We start from the raw sequence: 19,516 nt of genomic DNA on the forward strand, positions 1-19,516 counted from the left end.
GATTCCATATGGTCAATTCTTTGTGGTGTGGATTCAATTGTGGAGTTTATGGATGTCAGAGAGCTATTTATGGTTGTCAGATCAGCTCTGATCGTGGAAATTTCTTTCTTTAAAGAGTTGTATTTTAAATCTATTTTTTCATGCATTTCCCTTCTCAGGATGTTAAGGTCTTCTTTAACAGAGGTTTGCATTGTATCCGTTTTTGCTTCCATTTCTTTCTTGGCTTCCTGGATGTCCTTCAGGACTTCCACTCTAAACTCCTGGAATTGTTTTCTGATTTCGTTTTTGACCCTTTCCATCATTTCTGTTAACATGGCCTCATTTGCTTTTTTATTCTCCATCTCCTGGTTCAGTCGTGCTGCTTTTTGGAGCTGGCGAGTTGGCTTGCCCTTTCATGAACTGTTATATTTCTTTGTGATTTGCGCATCTGGGATCTGTGGGTGTCTTTCCTGATTTGGCTTTGTGCTGGTTCCCGCTGGTCCGTCAGTGGGAGCCTTGTGTCCTGGTGTCCTGGCTCTGGGTTTGGGTTTGGCTGTTGAACCTTGCTTCCCAATGGGTGAGCGTGACTTTCTCAGTTGTTGCTGAGGTGGTCACTCTTCCTGCACTTGGGGGCCGGTAGGTTCTGTGTCTTTCTCTGTGGGACAGTGTCCTGCCGCTGTTCTGTGCTGACCCTAGCATGCCCCTGTTGGGGGTTTGCTGGTCGCTGATTCAGCGTGGCGTGGAGTCTTATCTCTTCTTTGGTTCTTTTTTCTACTCTGTATCTTGGTCAGAGGAGCTCACCTCTCAGGCAATTCACCTTCCTGTGTGGACCGCTCCGGGGCCGGTGTTGTTGAGGGGCGGCCCACCCACTTGTGCGAAATACGCCAGACTGAGTGGGCACAGGCCGATGGAGAGCTCTGCCCTCCTGTGTGCTGTGCGCCCACTACAACAGGCACTGCCGCTGTGGCCCCGTCCACCTGAGCGGGGTACGCCTACCGGATCGAGCCCTGGGTTGTTGGGTTGTGCTTGCGCCCTCATGTGAGTCCGCTGTGGGGGGCTGTATATGTGGGGCCCAGTGGGATCAACTGTCCAGGCGTGGGTTACCACCCTCAGACTGCGCCTCCGCTGCGAGGAGGACGCGTGATCAGGCCCAGGTGTCCCTGCTGTGCTGGTATTGGTGACTAGCACCTGTGACTTTAGTCCGCGAGGTCCAGGCGCCTCAGGTGGGGCTTGCACTGCGGGCTGTCCCGGGCCCCTGTTGTGAAGGGGGCAGGGCCGGTGTAGCCAGTTCAGGCTCCTGGGCGGCCTTGGGGCTGCTCCGCCCTTCCCCTGCTAAACTCCTGTGACTTCCCAGAGCCTGATGGGGCCTTCCCGCCTGATTTGGGGGTTCTTTGTTCCCTCGGGGTGGGGAGGGGGAGGGAGGGAGATCTAGCTTCTTTGTAGGGTTTGGGTCTGTGATAGCTGGTCTCCCATTGGGGGAGGGGGTAATGGGGGACTCACTGGTCCTGGATTGTGTGTGTGTCCCGCGCCGCCGTTGGTCCTTCGTGGGTGGAGTGCTGTGGTGTGGCGAAAGGTCGTGGTGGCATCCCCGGCTCTCCCCTTCTGTACCGCTGGGTTCCCCAGCCGCTTATGTCCATTCCCGGTGTGGACCCGAACTTCCCGTCGCCGCCATCGCAGTGTGTCTTGGTCTGCGCTCTCCCTGGGGTCCGTGGAGTCCTGCTGTCTGGACTCTGTGCTCTCGGTGTGAGTTTTTGGCAGTTGGTCTGCCGATCGCCGGGTCCCTTTTCCCAGCCTGGCCCTATTTGGGCCAGGGTCGGCTTGTGGGGGGAGGGTGCCCCGGAGATTCTCCGGCTCCGTGTAGGTTTTCGGCTCTTCTTTTTTCTCCTTTTTGTTTTCCTGCGTTTCTCCACTGCTTCTGGCTACTGGTTTTGCTGGGTTCTTGATGGGGTGTTGGGTGCTGGAGTTCCCAGCTCACTATTCAGTTGGAGCGAGTCGGGGTGCCTCCCTACTGTGGCGGCGCCATCTTCCTCCCTCCAGATTCTTAATAAGTTCTGTTTTTCTTCGTAACAGTGAACTTTACAAATAAGCATATATCTTTATGTTTCTTAAGAATTTCTTAAAAGCCATATTTTATTGAGATATATATAGCAAAGTATATATATAGCACATGTACAGTTTGAGTTTTGACATTCTTATAGCCATGTACCCACCACTCCAATCAAAATATATATATTTCATTACCCTAGATAGTTCCCTCTTGCCTCTTTGTAGAAAATCCCACCCACCTTGACCTCATATAACCAGTAATGGGATTTCTATCAGGACATTTATTTTTAAATGTTGATGTGACACTATTAAATATCTCACATTTCTTGCATTCTTTTTATTATAAACACATCTGATATCTCAGATTTTGTCTCAGATTTTCGTATGTAATATTTCTCAGGTCAGGGCTGGGAATGTGGCTTAGAGGTAGAGTGCTTGCCTAGTATACATGAAGCCCTGGGTTCAATTCCTCAGCACCACTTAAACAAAAAGCCAGAAGTGGTGCTGTGGCTCAAGTAGAGTGCTAGCCTTGAGCAAAGAGCAGCCGGGGACACTGTGCAGGCTAGTTCAAGCCCTAGGACTGGCAAAAATAAATAAATAAATAAATAAATAAATAAATAAACAAATAAATTCTCAGGTCATCATAGGAAAATAGGAATTGCAAAGGAACATGAGTTGTTCTGGGATGGTAGCTGTTTAAGGTTTCAGTCTTAAGCTAAATGTAAATTGAAGTAGATAGTGAAGTAGTATTCCTTGTCATGGTGAGGAAGAGCTTCTGCTTTACTGGGATCTTGAACTGAGCCTGAAGCACTGAGGCAGAAAGCAGCCAGCTCTCTTTCATTTGCTGATACTGCCCTTGGCCAGCCTCAGCTGTTACTCATGGTCAGTTGGGGGGAATGTAGAGGGTCTGCAATTCTTAAGTGTGAACTATAGTAGTGGCACCAGGCATCATAGTGAAAAATTCCATTTTTGCTTTTTTCCAATCTCAGAGTCTCATCTCTCTCCTAGGAAAAACAGCAGTAAGAACTGCTATATACAGAAGGATACCTGTGTAACAGTGTGAATTACACATAAATGTGCAAAGGTGACAGTAATTCGACATAAACATATTAAATAGCAGTTTATTTCATAGAATGAGGTACCAGAATCTTAAGCTTTTATAATTGAACACTATAAAATTATTAATATAATTCATTGTACTAATGAAATTATTGGCAACTAGGACTTGTAAAGCGTATCACATCACATTATTTAAGATGTTTGTACAATTTGGCATTTTCAACAGTTGACTTGAATTCAAGTTGACAACTTCAGGTTTTTATCATTTCAGCCTTCAGAATGCTTATTATTAGCATTTCATTGTGAAAATTGAAGCTTGCTTAGCTCTTTGAAACTGACAAAAGACCTCTAAGGTGACAGTCATCTCCTCAATAAACAAGATTTTCAAGACAGTTGAAGAGTTCTTTTTAACTCAGTACTCCAGAGAGTTTATATAAAACTTTAGGAAGTCTATTATAGTTTGGAAGCAGGAAAAGGGGACAGAAACAATCCTTTCAGGTCTATAACACAACAGTTTATTATTTTCTGTGGTATTTCTTAAAAATATCAAGGGAAGCAGTATATATTTTCTTAATATCTAGCCCTTGAGAAAATAACATATGGCTCTATTCTCCAGTAGCACTACAGGTTACTTAGTGAAGCCTCAATACAATACTGTTGACTGAGAACTATTTAAGCACTTAGTACTATGCATATGTATTTTGAGTATTTAATTATTTTCTTTTAATGAATATGTGGGGTATGTACATATCATTGTTCAGTCTACATCTTGAGTATCCCAAATCTATAGTTTCAATGTTCCTTTTTTTTTTTTTTTGGCCAGTCCTGGGGCTTGGACTCAGGGCCTGAGCACTGTCCCTGGCTTCTTCTTGCTCAAGGCTAGCACTCTGCCACTTGAGCCACAGCGCCACTTCTGGCCATTTTCTGTATATATGGTGCTGGGGAATCGAACCTAGGGCCTCATGTATACGAGGCAAGCACTCTTGCCACTAGGCCATATCCCCAGCCCCAGTTTCAATGTTCTTTAAAAAATAAAATGCACCCTAGTTTTATGAGTATTGTATTAACCAATCTGGAATCACTATTACAAATATTAAGCACAAAATTGTGTACTGCTGGTGATAACTCTATCTGCAGTCCTGATAGACACCAAGCAAAGGCCTGTATGTTCCTAAGGAAGATTAGCATATAACTTTGCCTACCACCATCAAAATCATGAAAAGAGCTTTTAGAAAGCGCCAAAGTTAACCATCAAGGTGACTTCTTTAGTTTGAATCTGAACTATCTCCTAAAGACCCATGGTCTAGGCTCCTAGTGCTGTTGTGAGTTGCTGGAACCTTTAAGAGATGGAGATGAGAGTTGGATAGGTCATTGGAAGTGTGCTCTTGAAGGGGATAGTAGCACCTCAGCTCACTCCCATCACGACCCCACTCCTCTGCCTTGTACTCTTGGCACCTGCCATAAGTGCTATGCTGCTCCAGGTCCAAAACAATATGGTCAAGCAATTATGGGCTGAAACCTCCAAAATCACAGACCAAAATAAAATGTTTTAAGTTGATTTTTAAGTCACTTCTAGTATATGTGCCTGGAGTCACCGTTGTTTAGGAGATAAGAGGCTTATGGTTTAAGGTCTACTGAGGGAAAAGGTTGTTAAAACCCTATCTCAATGGACAAGTCTGGGGTGGTGGCACACCCCTTTAATCTCTTCTACAGTGGTAAGAAAATTAGAGAATTGGTGGCCCAAGGCTGGTCCCAGACAAAAGTGTGAGAAACTATCTGAAAAATGACTGCAAAGAAAAAGGGGCTTGAGCATACTTTGGACTCTAAGCTTGGAGTTCTAATTCCAGTATCACCAAAATTATTTTTAAAATTGATTCAGGGCTGGGGAGATAGCCTAGTGGCAAGAGTGCCTGCCTCGGATACACGAGGCCCTAGGTTCGATTCCCCAGCACCACATATACAGAAAAACGGCCAGAAGCGGCGCTGTGGCTCAAGTGGCGGAGTGCTAGCCTTGAGTGGGAAGAAGCCAGGGACAGTGCTCAGGCCCTGAGTCCAAGGCCCAGGACTGGCCAAAAAAAAAAAAAATTGATTCAGGTATTTTGTCACAGTGAAGGCAAGTTGACCAGTATACCATCCATACTTTTCTGTATGTTGTAAACTGTCAGATTTAAAGCAGAGTCAGACATGCTCATTGTCAGCTGTAAATGTTTCTGCTTCGGATGATTCTTTGTGACTGTGAGTCACACATAGGTTCAGCGTTGTTCTCATCACATGTTGAGTGATCAGATTCCTCAGGCCTCAAGGAAGCAAAGAACAGAGTGAGGGTGCGACGAGTGAGGAGTCCTGGGTTCCATAATCACTGCTTTGGCTTTCTGCTGCTAAGCAAATACTTAACATCAGTGGATTTCTTAACAAAGTCAGGTGCTGCTGGTGGCTCACACCTGCAGTCCTAGCTACTCAGGAGCCTGAGACCTGAACATCACGATTCAAAGCCATTTAGGGCAGGAAAATCCACAAGACTCTCATCTCCAGTTAACCACCAAAAAACTGAAAGTACAGCAGTTGCTCACATGGCAGAGCCAGCACAGAAACAAAAAAATAAGAAGAATACAACAGAATAGTCTTATGAGACTTGGCAGGAATAAACAGTAACTGAAATTAGTGTAAAGTAACACTAGAATAATGTTATAACTGCTAACCTCATAAATTCTTGATAATGTAGCTTGCTCTTAGAGGTAAGTCTCAAAGGAGAAAACATTTTCTAAGGCCTCCTTTAGGCATATAAGCCTGTGCTTAAACTTAAATAAATAAATTTAAAGATAGATACAACACATCTTTCTAGAATGCCTCTTTTGCTCAGTAGCCATTGAAGATGTGTTGACAATCGTAGGTACATTCTCAGAAGTTTGGAGAAGCCATCTTGAGTCCATGCATATCCCTATTCACTATCAGTTGCTATTAGTGGTGGCATTTTGCCACCAAAATAGTGATAAGGTAGTAAATCTCTGGTTTCAGTTGGCCAAGTAACTTTAAATAGCATTTAACTTTATCAACCTCAGATCTTTAGTTGCTTGGTAAACTGCCTCCCTTTTACATGGCCTTGGTAGAGGGGGAGATTAGCAAATAATATTTCTCAATTCATTGAAATGTCATTAAAAGGTAGAAACTGCATCAGGCTTCATTTGATCTTTCCTTCTTGCTCACAAGAGCCAATTGTCAAGGTCTGACTTTCTGCCTTATTTTCTAACAGTGATCTCTTGTAGGCTTAATCCAGATGCCTCAAGTTGTTGTTAAGATATTGAGTGAGACACCATAAAGATAGCATCCAAATTATGGGTTGTTCAAGTTCCCTAGTAATTTCATTAGGATTCTTTGAACTAACAGGAATCTCATAAAATGAAATATTATGGACAAGATATAAAAGATTTATTTTAGAAAATGCCCCCAAAGCAAGCTATTTTTCATTTTTAAACATCATTATCTTGACAGAAAACAGTCAGCATATCTGGGACATTACAGAAAGAAGACAAGTTCATATCTGGCTGTGAGGTAGACAGTTCACACACGTATGAATTATGCTCCTGTTTGCCTTTCTTACAGCATAATTGTTTGAGGAAGGTTAATATTTTCCCCTTAGGCCACAGTTGCCATTTCTACATAATAAAGTATGTTTGAATTTCTCCAGTCTGCTTCCTTCCATGAATCAACATCAGTATCGAGGCTTAAACTGAATATTTTAAATAAATTTCAACCAGAATATTCTAATCAAACTACAGTTACTTTTTTCCCCTTGCAATATACTGAAACAAACATTTTTTACAACTTAAATTTCATTACATCTGTAACAAGTTCTTTTTAAAATAATCAAATCAAGGCTGGGAATGTGGCTTAGTGGCAGAGTGTTTGCCTAAGCATGCATGGAGCCCTGGGTTTGATTCCTCAGTACCACATAAACAGAAAAGGCCAGAAGTGATGCAGTGGCTCAAGTGGTAGAGTGCTAGCCTTGAGCAAAAAGAAGCCAGGAACAGTGCTCAGAAACTGAGTTCAAGCCCCAGAACTGGCAAAAAAAAAAAAATTATAAAATAATCAAATCACTTAAATTTCATCCCAGTCTAACAAACAGAAGTCAGTGGAGGAGTGAGAAAACTAAAAATACAAGTGTTAGCTTTATTTTGAGACTTTGGGTTGCCCTTGTTTTTGTGAGGGCAAAATGTTTGCTGAGGTACACTAACTTGAAGTAACCTTATGTGGCAGTTTGAAATCTAAAAATACTTCTAATAGTATCAACCGGAGTCTACTTTTTAGTTCTGTTTTCTGTATGTATATTACAACTAAAAACTCTTGGAAAAACTAAAATATTTATGATATATTAGTTTTGCCCTAGATTTAATGCTCCTTATTATTGATGAAGCATTGGAGTATCTCTAACTTCACCTTCCTTACTGTTGCAGAACAGTAATCGTATCTTACAGGCAGAATAGCAAAGATTTGCTTAAAACAAGAAGTCAGAATGATAACACATTCCTCAAGTAGCCCATAGGTGGTAGGCATGGGGAGGAGGTTCCTACTTTGGTCAGTTTCAGCTGTTCATTAAGAAGGCTGGTTGTGATGATCACTACATAACCATCACCACCAGTGACCAAGTATTGGGGATGATATCATCTTGGGGCTGGGAATATGGCCTAGTGGCAAGAGTGCTTGACTTGTATACGTGAAGCCCTGGGTTCAATTCCCCAGCACCACATATACAGAAAATGGCCAGAAGTGGTGTTGTGGCCCAAGTGGCAGAGTGCTAGCCTTGAGCAAAAAGAAGCCAGGGACAGTGCTCAGGACCTGAGTTCAAGTACCAGGACTGGCAAAAAAATAAATAAATAAAAAGACTATCATCTTTCATTTTATTTTCCACAGCTGTATTATTTCCAGTAATCAGAACTATAAACTACTCCTCTCTGAGGACTTATAAATGAATAAAATACAATAGCCCTTTGGTATCCATAGGTATAGTATTCAGTTCTAAAAGACCACTACTGAGGGAAAACCTCAAATGTGCATAGAGTTTGAAATGAAACTAAGCTGTGTACAGTTCCATTTCTCTTCCTTGGCATGGTGGGGATCATGTAGAGTAAAAAAAATCCCTCAAGAGTCAGATGCTGGTGGCTCACACCTGTAATCCTTGCTACTTCTGAGACTGAGATCTGAGAATTGGCATTTAAAGCCAGACCATGTAGGAAAGTCCATGAGACTTATCTCCACTTAACCACCCAAAAGCTGGAAGTGGAGCTGTGGCTCTGGAAGTGGAGCTGTGGCTTAAGTGGTAGAGTACTAGCCTTGAGCACGAAAGTTCAGGGATAGCCCCTAGGCCCAGAGTTAAAAAAGAAGCTCCCTCAAAGTTTCTGCTAAAGGGTTTATAATTGTTCTGGTATTTCTTGGAAGAAGGAATGTTATGGCTGTACTTTGTTTGTGTTGGATTTTCAAGTGGATATTTAAATAGTATTGAGTCTGTCAGGGATGGTGTTAGAGTAGATAGCATTCAGCATTAGTACTTGAGCATAGCATATTTTAGAATTATTATGCAGTGATATTAAACCATTGATGTGCTTTACTGTTAATATTCAGATGGATTGGTGGGCATTATGTTAATGGTAAGGAGCTGTGTAATGAAGTCTGTTAGGAATTATGATGTGACTGTTGTAGTAACATAAGGTTAATAAAGTCCTGGTAGAATGTGTGAGTTTCTTGTGCAACATAAAAATTTATCCCAACATAACTTAAGGAATTTAGAAGTTTTAAAATAGAAGTGTTCGACTGAAAGAGTTTTGGAAATTTGTTTGTAGCATCTGGTAGACACTATAAATTCAAATATAACTAACTACTAAAGTACCTAGTGGTTTGAGAAGTACTCGAGTGTTAATGACCTGGGAATTCCTTTCAGTGGTAACTTTTCAAAGGTACATGTTAACCGTAGGTAATGTATAATATGAGAGTCAGGTAGTTAAGAGGAAAGACACAGAATTTGAAGACATACAGGCCTGAATTTAAGCTCTATTTTTACCTCTTACTAGTTTGATGCCCTTCAGCCAAGATACTTAATGTCTCCAAACTTCTATTTCTTCATCTATAAAATAGAAGTTATGTATCTATCTTATTGGTTGGTTTCATAACTAAACTGCCATCATACATGTATTCTCATTGTCACACTGATGTCAGTAGAAACTGACATATTGCCTTGGAATATATTTCATTCTTGGCACTACTGAATTAAATATTCATCAAGATGTGAAGATAAGGATAGTGTATATCTTTATGTATACATAATGGATATATGTATATCTGTAATGAGTTTTATTTGTTTGAGTCAGTCCATCATTATGGGTAATCATATTATTTCTTAATTTGGGAGATTTCAGAAAAGCTGTGTTGTTTATATCTCAGTTTCAATATTCTATAGAAATTGGAGGATTTTGATAAACAAGGATCAGAACCCTAAGTACCCAAGAGTTAATCCAGTTATGCTACTATCCCAGGCCTTAAGGCCCCACTGGCTAGGATATCTGAGGTGATTTTGAGGTGCAGTACTGACTTAGTATCGTTCTGATGCATCCATGCTATCCTTGCAGTATTATGTAGTAGGAGGAGGGGGTGGTTGTGTTGTATGAGGTCCTTCCAATTTTCTGGAAAACACTGTCATGAGTAGAAGTCCTGATGTTCAGTAGTTGGAGATTTATTCCTTTGGCTTAAGTCCTGGTCATGTATTAAATACAAGACTAAGTACAAAAGAAACCTTGTACCTCAGCGTGAATAATCTGTGAAGGCCCTCTCCTTAAACAGGATTTGAAGGGATTACTTTAGCATGTGAGAGTGAAAGTTCTTGCCAGGACAAGCTAAAGTAAAAATTACAGAATAATGCTGTCCTCCATGTAGCTAAAGTTTACATGATAGAGGACATTGCCCTTGGGTCTTCAGTCCACTTCATAGTTACATATAATACTGACTCAAATCTTGGTATTAAGGCTCCTTGGATACAAGGAAAGGAGGGAGAAACCTTCATTTAGTGATTATTTTCTGTTCCAGAAATAATGCAGAATTCTTCCTATTATATCATTTAATTCTTAATTTTTACTTTGCTTTAATCCATTTACACATATGTAAACAAAGGCTGAATAAGTTAGTAACTTGACCAAGGACAGTGCACAGCCAGTAAATGGACAGAGTGGTCTCAGAACCTGGACTTTCTAAGTTCAACTATACTTGGTAAAAATGAGTATCATTACTGGATGAACAGTGGGTAATATGATCTGTGGAGCCTCTTTGTTTGAAAAGTGGTGAATGTGTTTCTTTCCAAGGTCACTTATCTGTTCCTTATTCCTCATCCTGTCCCTTCCCATTTTTATGGTCCTCTTTCCTATAGTATGGCTTGGACAAAGGCAGAAAAGGGGGATAAATCCTCCCTTTTTTGAAGCAGTCACCCTGATTCAGATGAACTTACAAAAGTGACAGCATTATGAAGAATGAGTAGAGCAGGGCGCCAGTGGCTCGTTCCTATAATCCTAGGTACTCTGGAGGCAGAGAGAGATCTGAGGATCACAGTGCAAAGCCAGCCTGGGCAGAAAAGTCCCTCCATGAGACTCTTATCTCCAAAGCCAGTACTCAAAAACCAGAAGTGGTGCTCTGGTTCTAGTGGTAGAGTACTGGCTTTGAACACAAAGAGGCTCAGGAACAGTGCCCAGGCCCTGAGTTCAAATCCCACAACCTACCAAAAAAACAAACAAACAACAAAAAGAATGAGCAGAGTTAAGTCTGAAGACAAGCCAAAGACTCCTAGCCAAAGTACAAAGCTAAACTCAGCTGATGTGTCTAACAAGAATGATCTTGCAAGCCATGTGCCCTACCAGTTTACATCTCCAACCACTCACCATTTTCACCAGCTGTCTGTGTTTATCTCCTGCTCTGATTGTAAGGTAGCAAAAAGAGCTGGAAGATGTTGGAAAAGACAGATTCAGGTCAAGTCATTCTGTGAGCCCTAGTTTCTTCATTTTATATGACTCTCATGTCACATACTTCCCAAGATGATTGTGACCAGTAAATTGAACAACCTAGTGAAGCACTAAGCAAAGTTACAAGGAATATTTGCTCCTTAACAGATGTTGATAACCTCCTTTCCTTTCTACTTTCCATCCTCCCAAACCTTGCTTTCACAACTAGCATCTGTGTTCATAGGCAAAATTTTAAAGATTAGAACTGGAATGTGGAGACTTGAGTACAGGCATGCTGTGTCTTCTTGGAGCAGGAGATTTGACTTATTTATATAACATATATATATATATATATATATCATTCTCTACAACCAGTATTTACTTATAATGCTATATCATTATTGAGCACTTATTGCCTATTGTCTTAAGACCTACAAGACTGCTGTGGTTAGACAAATATTATGTAGATGGGCAGTAAAGGCACCAACATACCTCCCAAAGCTTGAACTCAGGGCCTGGGTGCTATCTCTGAACTCTTTTTGCTCAAGGCTAGTGCACTACCACTTGAGCCACAGCTGTGCTTGCAGCTTTTTTTTTTTTGCCATTTAGTTGGAGGTAAGTGTCTCACAAACTTTCCTGCCTTGGCTGGCTTTTAACTTCAGTGATCAGATCTCAACCCTCTGGCACCTGGCTGGTTTTATTTTTTAACCAAGTACTTACTGAGCCTTTTGGGCTGTGAATATGGCCTAGTGGCAAGAGTGCTTGCCTCCTTACTGAGCCTTTTTTGTTGCTGTTGCAAGTTTCCATGCCAGATTCAAGGTTTATATGAACATATGCAAGACCCAATTCTAAATAAATAGTTACCTAGGTAACTGTGATACAAGTTAGAAATATGGTGCCCTAAGTTAATGAAGAGGTGAGCAAGATCACATCTGATTGGTGCAAACCATCCATGGCTTCTAAAGGAAGGACTTCATAGTTTCCTCTTGTATGCTCTGTAGATATACCATAGTGTTTAAGATCCCAGCTCTACCACCTTACAGCTATGCAGCTTTGGGAATTTCACTTCTGTGGACCTCAGTTTTCTCATCTATAAACTGAGAATAGTATTATGTCTTCTAGGGTTTATGTAAGTACTCAGTATCTAAATAGATTGATATGGCCAGTTAAATGTAAGCAAGAGTGATAAACATTTTGTGTGTGTGTGTGTGTGATGGGGGTCAGGCATCAGAACATTGGTAGCACTAGTAACTCTTGTGTTTTGCAGGCTTGTCCCAAAACCATTACAGTGATACAGTTGTTTGCACATTGACAAACAACAGTGACCAAACCCATAGCCATTTGAGAGTACCTAAGACCTTTTTCATCTTAAGCTACTCTTTTCTGTGTCTTTACTGCCTTCGGTCACAGTTAGGAGACCTTGTTACTGTATTTATTTGTTTTCTCTTCCATTCTTCCTTTTTTATCTTTGTATTTGTTTGTTTTTTTACTTTGAGTACTATATTTGAATCCAGAGCCTCAAGCTTGTGAGGCCCAGTATTTCTTGATTACTAGAAAAGTTAAGAAATACAATACAACTCTGCCAAGTTTGTGGTAGGCAGTATTTCTTAATAATAAAATGCTTATCTTACCTGACTGAATTTTCTGGGTGACTACTATGAATATGATACTTGGTTGAATTGTAGTTATTTCAAGTTGAAGGCCTGGGGCGATTTTTTTTTTTAATGTTACACATGTGATTGTTTTCTCTAACTCAGAAGCTTGGGGAAAACAAATATTGCTGAACTTTGTAGTTTTTTTCTAGTTAGTGCAACTGAAAATTATCTAAGCCATTTTAGGCTGTACATGTGTCCATACATAAAGAATTGGTGGGCCTTTACGTTAAGTCATGACAAATTAGTTCTAAACTGGAGAGTAATTTAGGTTAGGCAAGGAAAACTTTATCCATTGTCTTTCCTCTTGAAATTAGGATCATTTCAAATGTCATGTTGACCATCTAATAAGGTTATTGGTTTTTAAAACTCCAATCGATGTAAATGTTAATATCTGCCTTTTATTTGCTTAATGTGTTTTTAAAAGAACAAACAAAAAGTACTCAATGTTTTTAATTGGTCATGTTTATAAAAATCATTATTTTAAATACCGAACATAGTGAAAGAATACTTGTGCCCAATTTAAACTAGAATATTCTTGGGGCTGTGCCACCTATAGATTATGATGGTTACACTAGTAAGTTGATTGAATTTGTTTACTTGTGCTGAAGACTGAGCCCAGGTCTTTGTGCAAGTGTAAGCACACTATCCACCATTGAGCTAAACTCTCCATCCTACAGGTCATTTCAATATCAGAGTTTTAGATTTTTTTAAAGTATAGTATAACATTAGAATTATAATAGATTAAAATTAGTTACTATAGCACAAGGAAATGGGTGAAAGATGTTACAGAACTACAGTGGAAAAATGTACACCTCTCATAGTCCCTTTCTGAAAGTGTAACTGTTGCTTTTAAATACAGCTGGGTTTGAGTATATTACACAGCTCCCCCATTTGCTACATCAGCAACCAAACATCCATGAGCCTGGTATGTACAGTTACTCTATATCTGGGACCTGTGCAACTCACATATTTCCACCTGTCTCCTTTTGGTTCAAGATCACTAAATTAAAAAATATGAGTAGAAAATTAAAATATTGATTTATTTAAGTATAGATCCATAACATAGCTATATACATAGTACATACAAAGCTGACTTCCCTAGGGTATTAGCAATGTTATATGCATGCTCTTTGTTCTACATGGAGTAATATCAGACCTATTTAAATGTCTTTTTATTAGAATAGTCAGTAGGGCTGGGGATATGGCCTAGTGGCAAGAGCGCTTGCCTCGTATACATGAAGCCCTCTGTTCGATTCCCCAGCACCACATATACAGAAAATGGCCAGAAGTGGCTCTGTGGCTCAAGTGCAGAGTGCTCGCCTTGAGCAAAAAGAAGCCAGGGACAGTGCTCAGGCCCTGAGTCCAAGGCCCAGGACTGGCCAAAAAAAAAAAAAAAAAAGAAAGAATAGTAGTTTTTCTGTATTTTTTTACAAAATTTGGTTTTAGTTAAGTGATTTCTGTTAGTAATGCACAAAGAAGAGGGGATATGAGATGTACCTGAGCAGTAGAATATATGCATAATACACAAAGAAAGATATGGATCAGCTTTTCACAATTACCTGACAGTGGAATGTTCATTTGTTTTAAAACATATTGCTGTATGTTAATTTTCTACTGCATTTAATGGTTAAAAAATTCCATTTTGTAATAATGCATGACTCATTCATTGCTTATTATCTTCCCACTGATTTTTTTCTTCCTTCTTTTTTTTTTCTTTTTTGAGCCAGCAAGAAATTTTTACATGAGAGGAGGGAGAAACAGTGAGTTGAGGAACACTGTACTTAAATACTGTTGCTTGATTTTCATTGGCCACCGTAAGAAAGGAGATAACCAGTCTAATTCTGCCTCTCACGAAAAATCCCTCCCTTCCCCCTACCTTCCTGCTAGAGGGTTCACAGGGTGTCTCTTGCTAGAAACTGACTGCAGGCAGTATGTAGGCATCTTTCATTCAGAATGGACATTATTGAATAGAGAAGAAAGCTTTTAGAAATGTATCAAAATTGCATGGCTTTTTAAAAGGGCTTATAAAGAGAATGCTGAATGTTTTACATGTTAGCATCGACTGTTTTTATTTCTGTTCCGACTCTTTAAGTTTTCAGAAGCTTAAATATAGAGCTTCATTTTGTTAAAACTGGAAGAAAGAAGAATTTGCCTGGTTAGTCAGCCTCTCTTGAAGAAGTGCTTCATCACCCTCCTGCACCTCTCTGTGGTGCAGCGTGGCCTCAGCTCTCTGTAGGTTAGGGTTCTGTGCTGGCTGCAGAATGCTCATGTATTAGCTGAATAGAGTTCACCGGCAGACACAGGCCAATACAGGGTTTCTTTCTTTGCTCTGAATTCCAAAATGCCATCCAAAGAGTCTTGGTCTGGGAGGAAAACTAATAGAGCTGCGGTTCACAAATCAAAACAAGAGGGCCGTCAGCAAGATTTATTGATAGCAGCCTTGGGAATGAAACTGGGTTCTCAAAAGTCGTCTGTGACAATCTGGCAACCTCTGAAACTCTTTGCTTATTCGCAGTTGACATCACTTGTTAGAAGAGCAACTCTGAAAGAAAATGAGCAAATTCCAAAATATGAAAAGGTTCACAATTTCAAGGTAAGAATACTTATTTTTAACATTTTCTTACAAGAAATGCTCATTACTTGAATGTACAGTGTTACAGAATACCTTCTGGTATCTTTTTATAACTAGGATGACTTGGCTAAAATGTTCTTCTATTCAAGGAAAGATGATGTTTTAAGCCTGAAGTATTTTAGGAATAGCTGAGTAGAGCTACTAGAAATCCAATCCCATTTTCTCTATGCTGTGTTAATATTCTGTTTAATCAGTGTGTACACACTAGTAAGCCTTGACTGATATTAAAAAGGTCTTATTTAATAATGATTTTGGAATTATTTTTATTTGTGATGCAAATTCAGCTAAATACTTTTGTTGGTTATTTCAGGGAAGGATTAGATCTTATCTGTTAGACATGTGCAGTGCATCTGGATTGAGCAGATGGCCTACATTTCCCATAGTTTCTGTCTTTTCTTCCCAGTTAATGAATTGACTATGATGAAAGGAGGATGGCTACTGTGGGACTGTTGATGCTGCTGACACAAGCAACTTCTATACAGTTTTAATATTTGCTTTCACCTTGTGTATATTTTATTTTAAATTATTTTTAATATATTTTATCCACTGTACCTGAATCTTTCACCAAGATGATATATATGTTAGATGTAACTTGTGTGTAGGTTTTAAAGCACAGTATAAGGCCTAGAGTTGTGTCCTTCACATTCTAATTCAGAGCATATGCAGCATGAACTAGTATGTAAGGTGACCCAGTTATACCTAATAGGAGATGCACTGGCATTTCTATAGTAACTTTCAGTAGTTTGACAACTTTATAATGCAGACATGAATATTTTCAGGTTAGACAGAATATCATCTACTTTGTTAAAAGAGGAAGTATTTGATTTTTAAAGGTGTTCAAGCTAGAAATCCTGACCTTTGATTTACAAATTTATTTTGTCTATAGCACTGCCTCTGTACAAGGTGACTTCTTTTCAAGTTTGCAGTTCATTCTGATTTTTTAACACCAACATTTATTTTATTCACATGTTAAATACCATGTCCCCTATTTACATTGTTGGCATTTGTCATAGTGGGGAATATATTATGATCTTTAGATCATTTTTTGAAGTTCAGCATAAGTGACTATTAATTTTTATAAAACATTACTGAATTGTATGGGCAGGCTATATGAAGACTAATAATATTTCAAGGTAAACCAAGTAGTATTTTCTTCTTTAAACACTACTAAGGACTTTACTTTTCAATCAATGTCTTTGCAATGAAATTAAGAGAATTCAGTAAATTAAATATTTTTGGAAAACAGAAATTATGTGTGCGTCTACTCTGACCATATTATCCATTTATGAACTCAAACATTCGTGCAAGTTATGAAGCATTGCGTTCTTTTTGCACAATATACAGCCTAGTTTATAGAGTTTGGGCTAGGAAAAGGACCAAAAAAACAGTCCTTTGCAATTATGAAGCTATATGTACATGTTAATTCACAAAAATATTTATTCAGGTTACTAAAAATTCTATGCGCACTCTAAAAATAGTGATATTTAAAACATCTTTCCCCAAAAGTGTACCCTTTGATTTGCACAGCAGAAACAGACCTACTAAGAGTACCATTTTAGTGCTAGGTGCACCCTATGTACTTTTTATTGATATTGATTAAAAGCAAATAGATCTATTGAAGGATTTGCATAAACATATTTTTCCCCTAGGTTACATGTCCAAGTATTTCTCAATTTTAACACATAACTTTAATAAGCAAATTGTATAGGTGAGAAAGTATTGACTGTGGTACTAGTGTTACTCGTACTTTGGTACCTAAACTGCTTTATATCTACTTGTGTTTTTTCCCCTGTGTGTGGTTAAACCTAGGGCATTGGCATGTAAGAGATGCACTATAGCACAGAGCTATACCCCTCAACCCTAAGTGTTTGGGTTTTTTTTAGGCATATAAAAAGCTAGCTAAAAAATTAAAACCACCTACTTGCTTTAAAAAAAAAATTATGCTTTAGGAAAGAGCCAGTGTTAGTGAGCTGCATTGCATATTTTTTTAGAGTTGCTAATAAGGTCAAACGTAGAAGGGATTTGATTCATTGTTATTTAAAAATTCTCTGGGGTGGCATTGTGAAAAAAGAGACAAGTCATATATTCTCTTCCAAAAACATCTCCAGAAGAATTCAGATGCCTAGCAGAAACAGTTCTCTCCCACACAAACGCTCACTCAGAAGGTCACTGCTGGCAATATGTATGTACAGTTCAGAGGTCTGCTGTGGGAAAAGCTGGAATGTGTCCATTATGGTAATGTCACATGGCCTTGTCAGTGCCTGTTTTCTATGTAAAAGTGTGTTCTATTCAACCTTGAGCCCAGGCACCAAAGCTTTATTTCAGTGTGGTTTTCCTTTTTGCTTCTTGAACTGTGCCTTGTTATATAATGCTGCTCAGTGGTCTGAACAGCTGTCAAATCCTATTTGCAAAGTGAAGAGCTTCATATACTTTTGGGTGAAAGCCACACAGCAGCAGGACCTACTCTAGAAGTGTGCTTTGAGGGGCTTTTTCACCCCTAAAAAGGACTGCTCATTTTACTATTATGTAACATGATCTCCCTCCCTTTATCCCCTCTGGCATTACTTTTACTTGTAAGGATTTGATAAATAACCTATCATGAGAAAAATAGTAATATTTCTTAGAAAAGTTATTCTTTTAGAGATAAATCATTACATCCTCTAAAAACTATGACCTTATAGAGTAAAATTTTAAAATAGCTCAAAGGATTTTAAATGTTTTCATGTATGCCCTCTAATTTGAACATCAGACAATGTGTACCTATATGGAAGCATCACATGATACTCATAAATACATACTATTTTATGTGTCAGTTAAATATATTAAAAATAACTTTAATGTACCTAGATCAATTGACTGTCTTGTCCTATACTAAGCACAGAAAGGTTGGGGACCAAACAGAAAGACCCTCTGACATTAAAAGTAAAACACAGGCACTGTTACCTACCCCCAGCAATGGTTGCATCCTATATTCTGAGTCTCTGATCAAATGATAGTAAGACTCAGCTTTTGCCCTGGGAAATTGCATATTATTTATACCAACTTAACCCATTTTTGCTTGACTTTTCTAAAAACCCCCCTCTCTACATCAGAAGTACTGAGTTTCTGGTACACATAAGTACATAATAATCACTTTTTGTCACTATAAATTGTCTCTGGTTGCATAATTTTCCTGAATTCACACCACAAAATGTTGTTCTGAATCCTGTGCCCAGCAGCAAAGGCCATAAGGCAAAGGAGTGTGGGTAGAGGCTGAGGAAAGCTTTCACCACTCACAGTCACAGTGGGTGTTACGTAAGCTAGTTGCATTTTTGTGCCCCATAGAATACAGCAAAATCCTCTTTATTTATTTTACTGCCTCTGAGTTTGACTGTGAAATGTTTCATTTAGTTTGTTGCTTAATTCAGAAAGTCTTACATAAAAATCAAGATTAGATATAGTAACTTCAGAAGCCTGGCTGCACACATAGGCAAATTGAATACTTAAAAGAAAATAACATTAAAGAATGTTAAAGGTATAGCTCAGTGATAGATGGTTTGTTCAACATGCGCAAGACCCAAGGTTCATTCACCAGCACTGAAGAAATAAAAATATAGTTATAATGAATAGATACTTTATTAGAACTAGGAAATTGAAAGGGAATACCAAAATTGAGAGACACGGGGTAAAAAAAGACAAACAACTACAAAAGCAATACTTGCAAAACTGTTTGGTGTAAGTGAACTGAACACGTCATGGGGGGGAAGGAAAGGGGGAGGAGGGAGGGGGGTATGAGGGACAAGGTAACAAACAGTACAAGAAATGTATCCAATGCCTAACATATGAAACTGTAACCTCTCTGTACATCAGTTTGATAATAAAAATTTGAAAAAAAAAAGAATTTAGTTCTTTTTTTTAAAGGCAGTCTTAAGGTGGTAAGTGGTTGATTTGATTTTGATGTCAGGTATTTTGCATATAAATGGAAGATATAAAATAGTATATTGATAGATTTCTTGTTGCCAAGATAACATGCAACCAGTGAATCCTGAAATGCAAATTGATGCTGTAATGAAAACAGCACTTACATAAATAGTATAGTAATATGTAATATGATTTAGGACCTACTGGGATGAAGAAATAGCAGTTTTCTCTGCCTTCTTCCAACAGACCTGGCATTGTGCTATTTGATAACC

General features: G+C 39.1%; 1 protein-coding gene across 4 annotated transcripts in view; it reads left to right on the forward strand.

Annotated features, from left to right (window-relative positions):
• The window catches only part of Chn1 (chimerin 1), a 159,155-nt gene that overhangs the window by 107,543 nt on the left and 32,096 nt on the right, over window positions 1-19,516 (forward strand). For 2 of the 4 annotated variants that reach the window (XM_048345212.1, XM_048345214.1), the window contains one exon: window positions 15,228-15,305. In XM_048345212.1, the coding sequence (XP_048201169.1) occupies window positions 15,228-15,305 (78 nt within the window). The other 2 variants (XM_048345213.1, XM_048345215.1) reach the window with 2 other exon arrangements.

The sequence above is a fragment of the Perognathus longimembris genome, chromosome 4 (assembly GCF_023159225.1).
Source record: "Perognathus longimembris pacificus isolate PPM17 chromosome 4, ASM2315922v1, whole genome shotgun sequence".
NCBI lineage: Eukaryota > Metazoa > Chordata > Mammalia > Rodentia > Heteromyidae > Perognathus > Perognathus longimembris.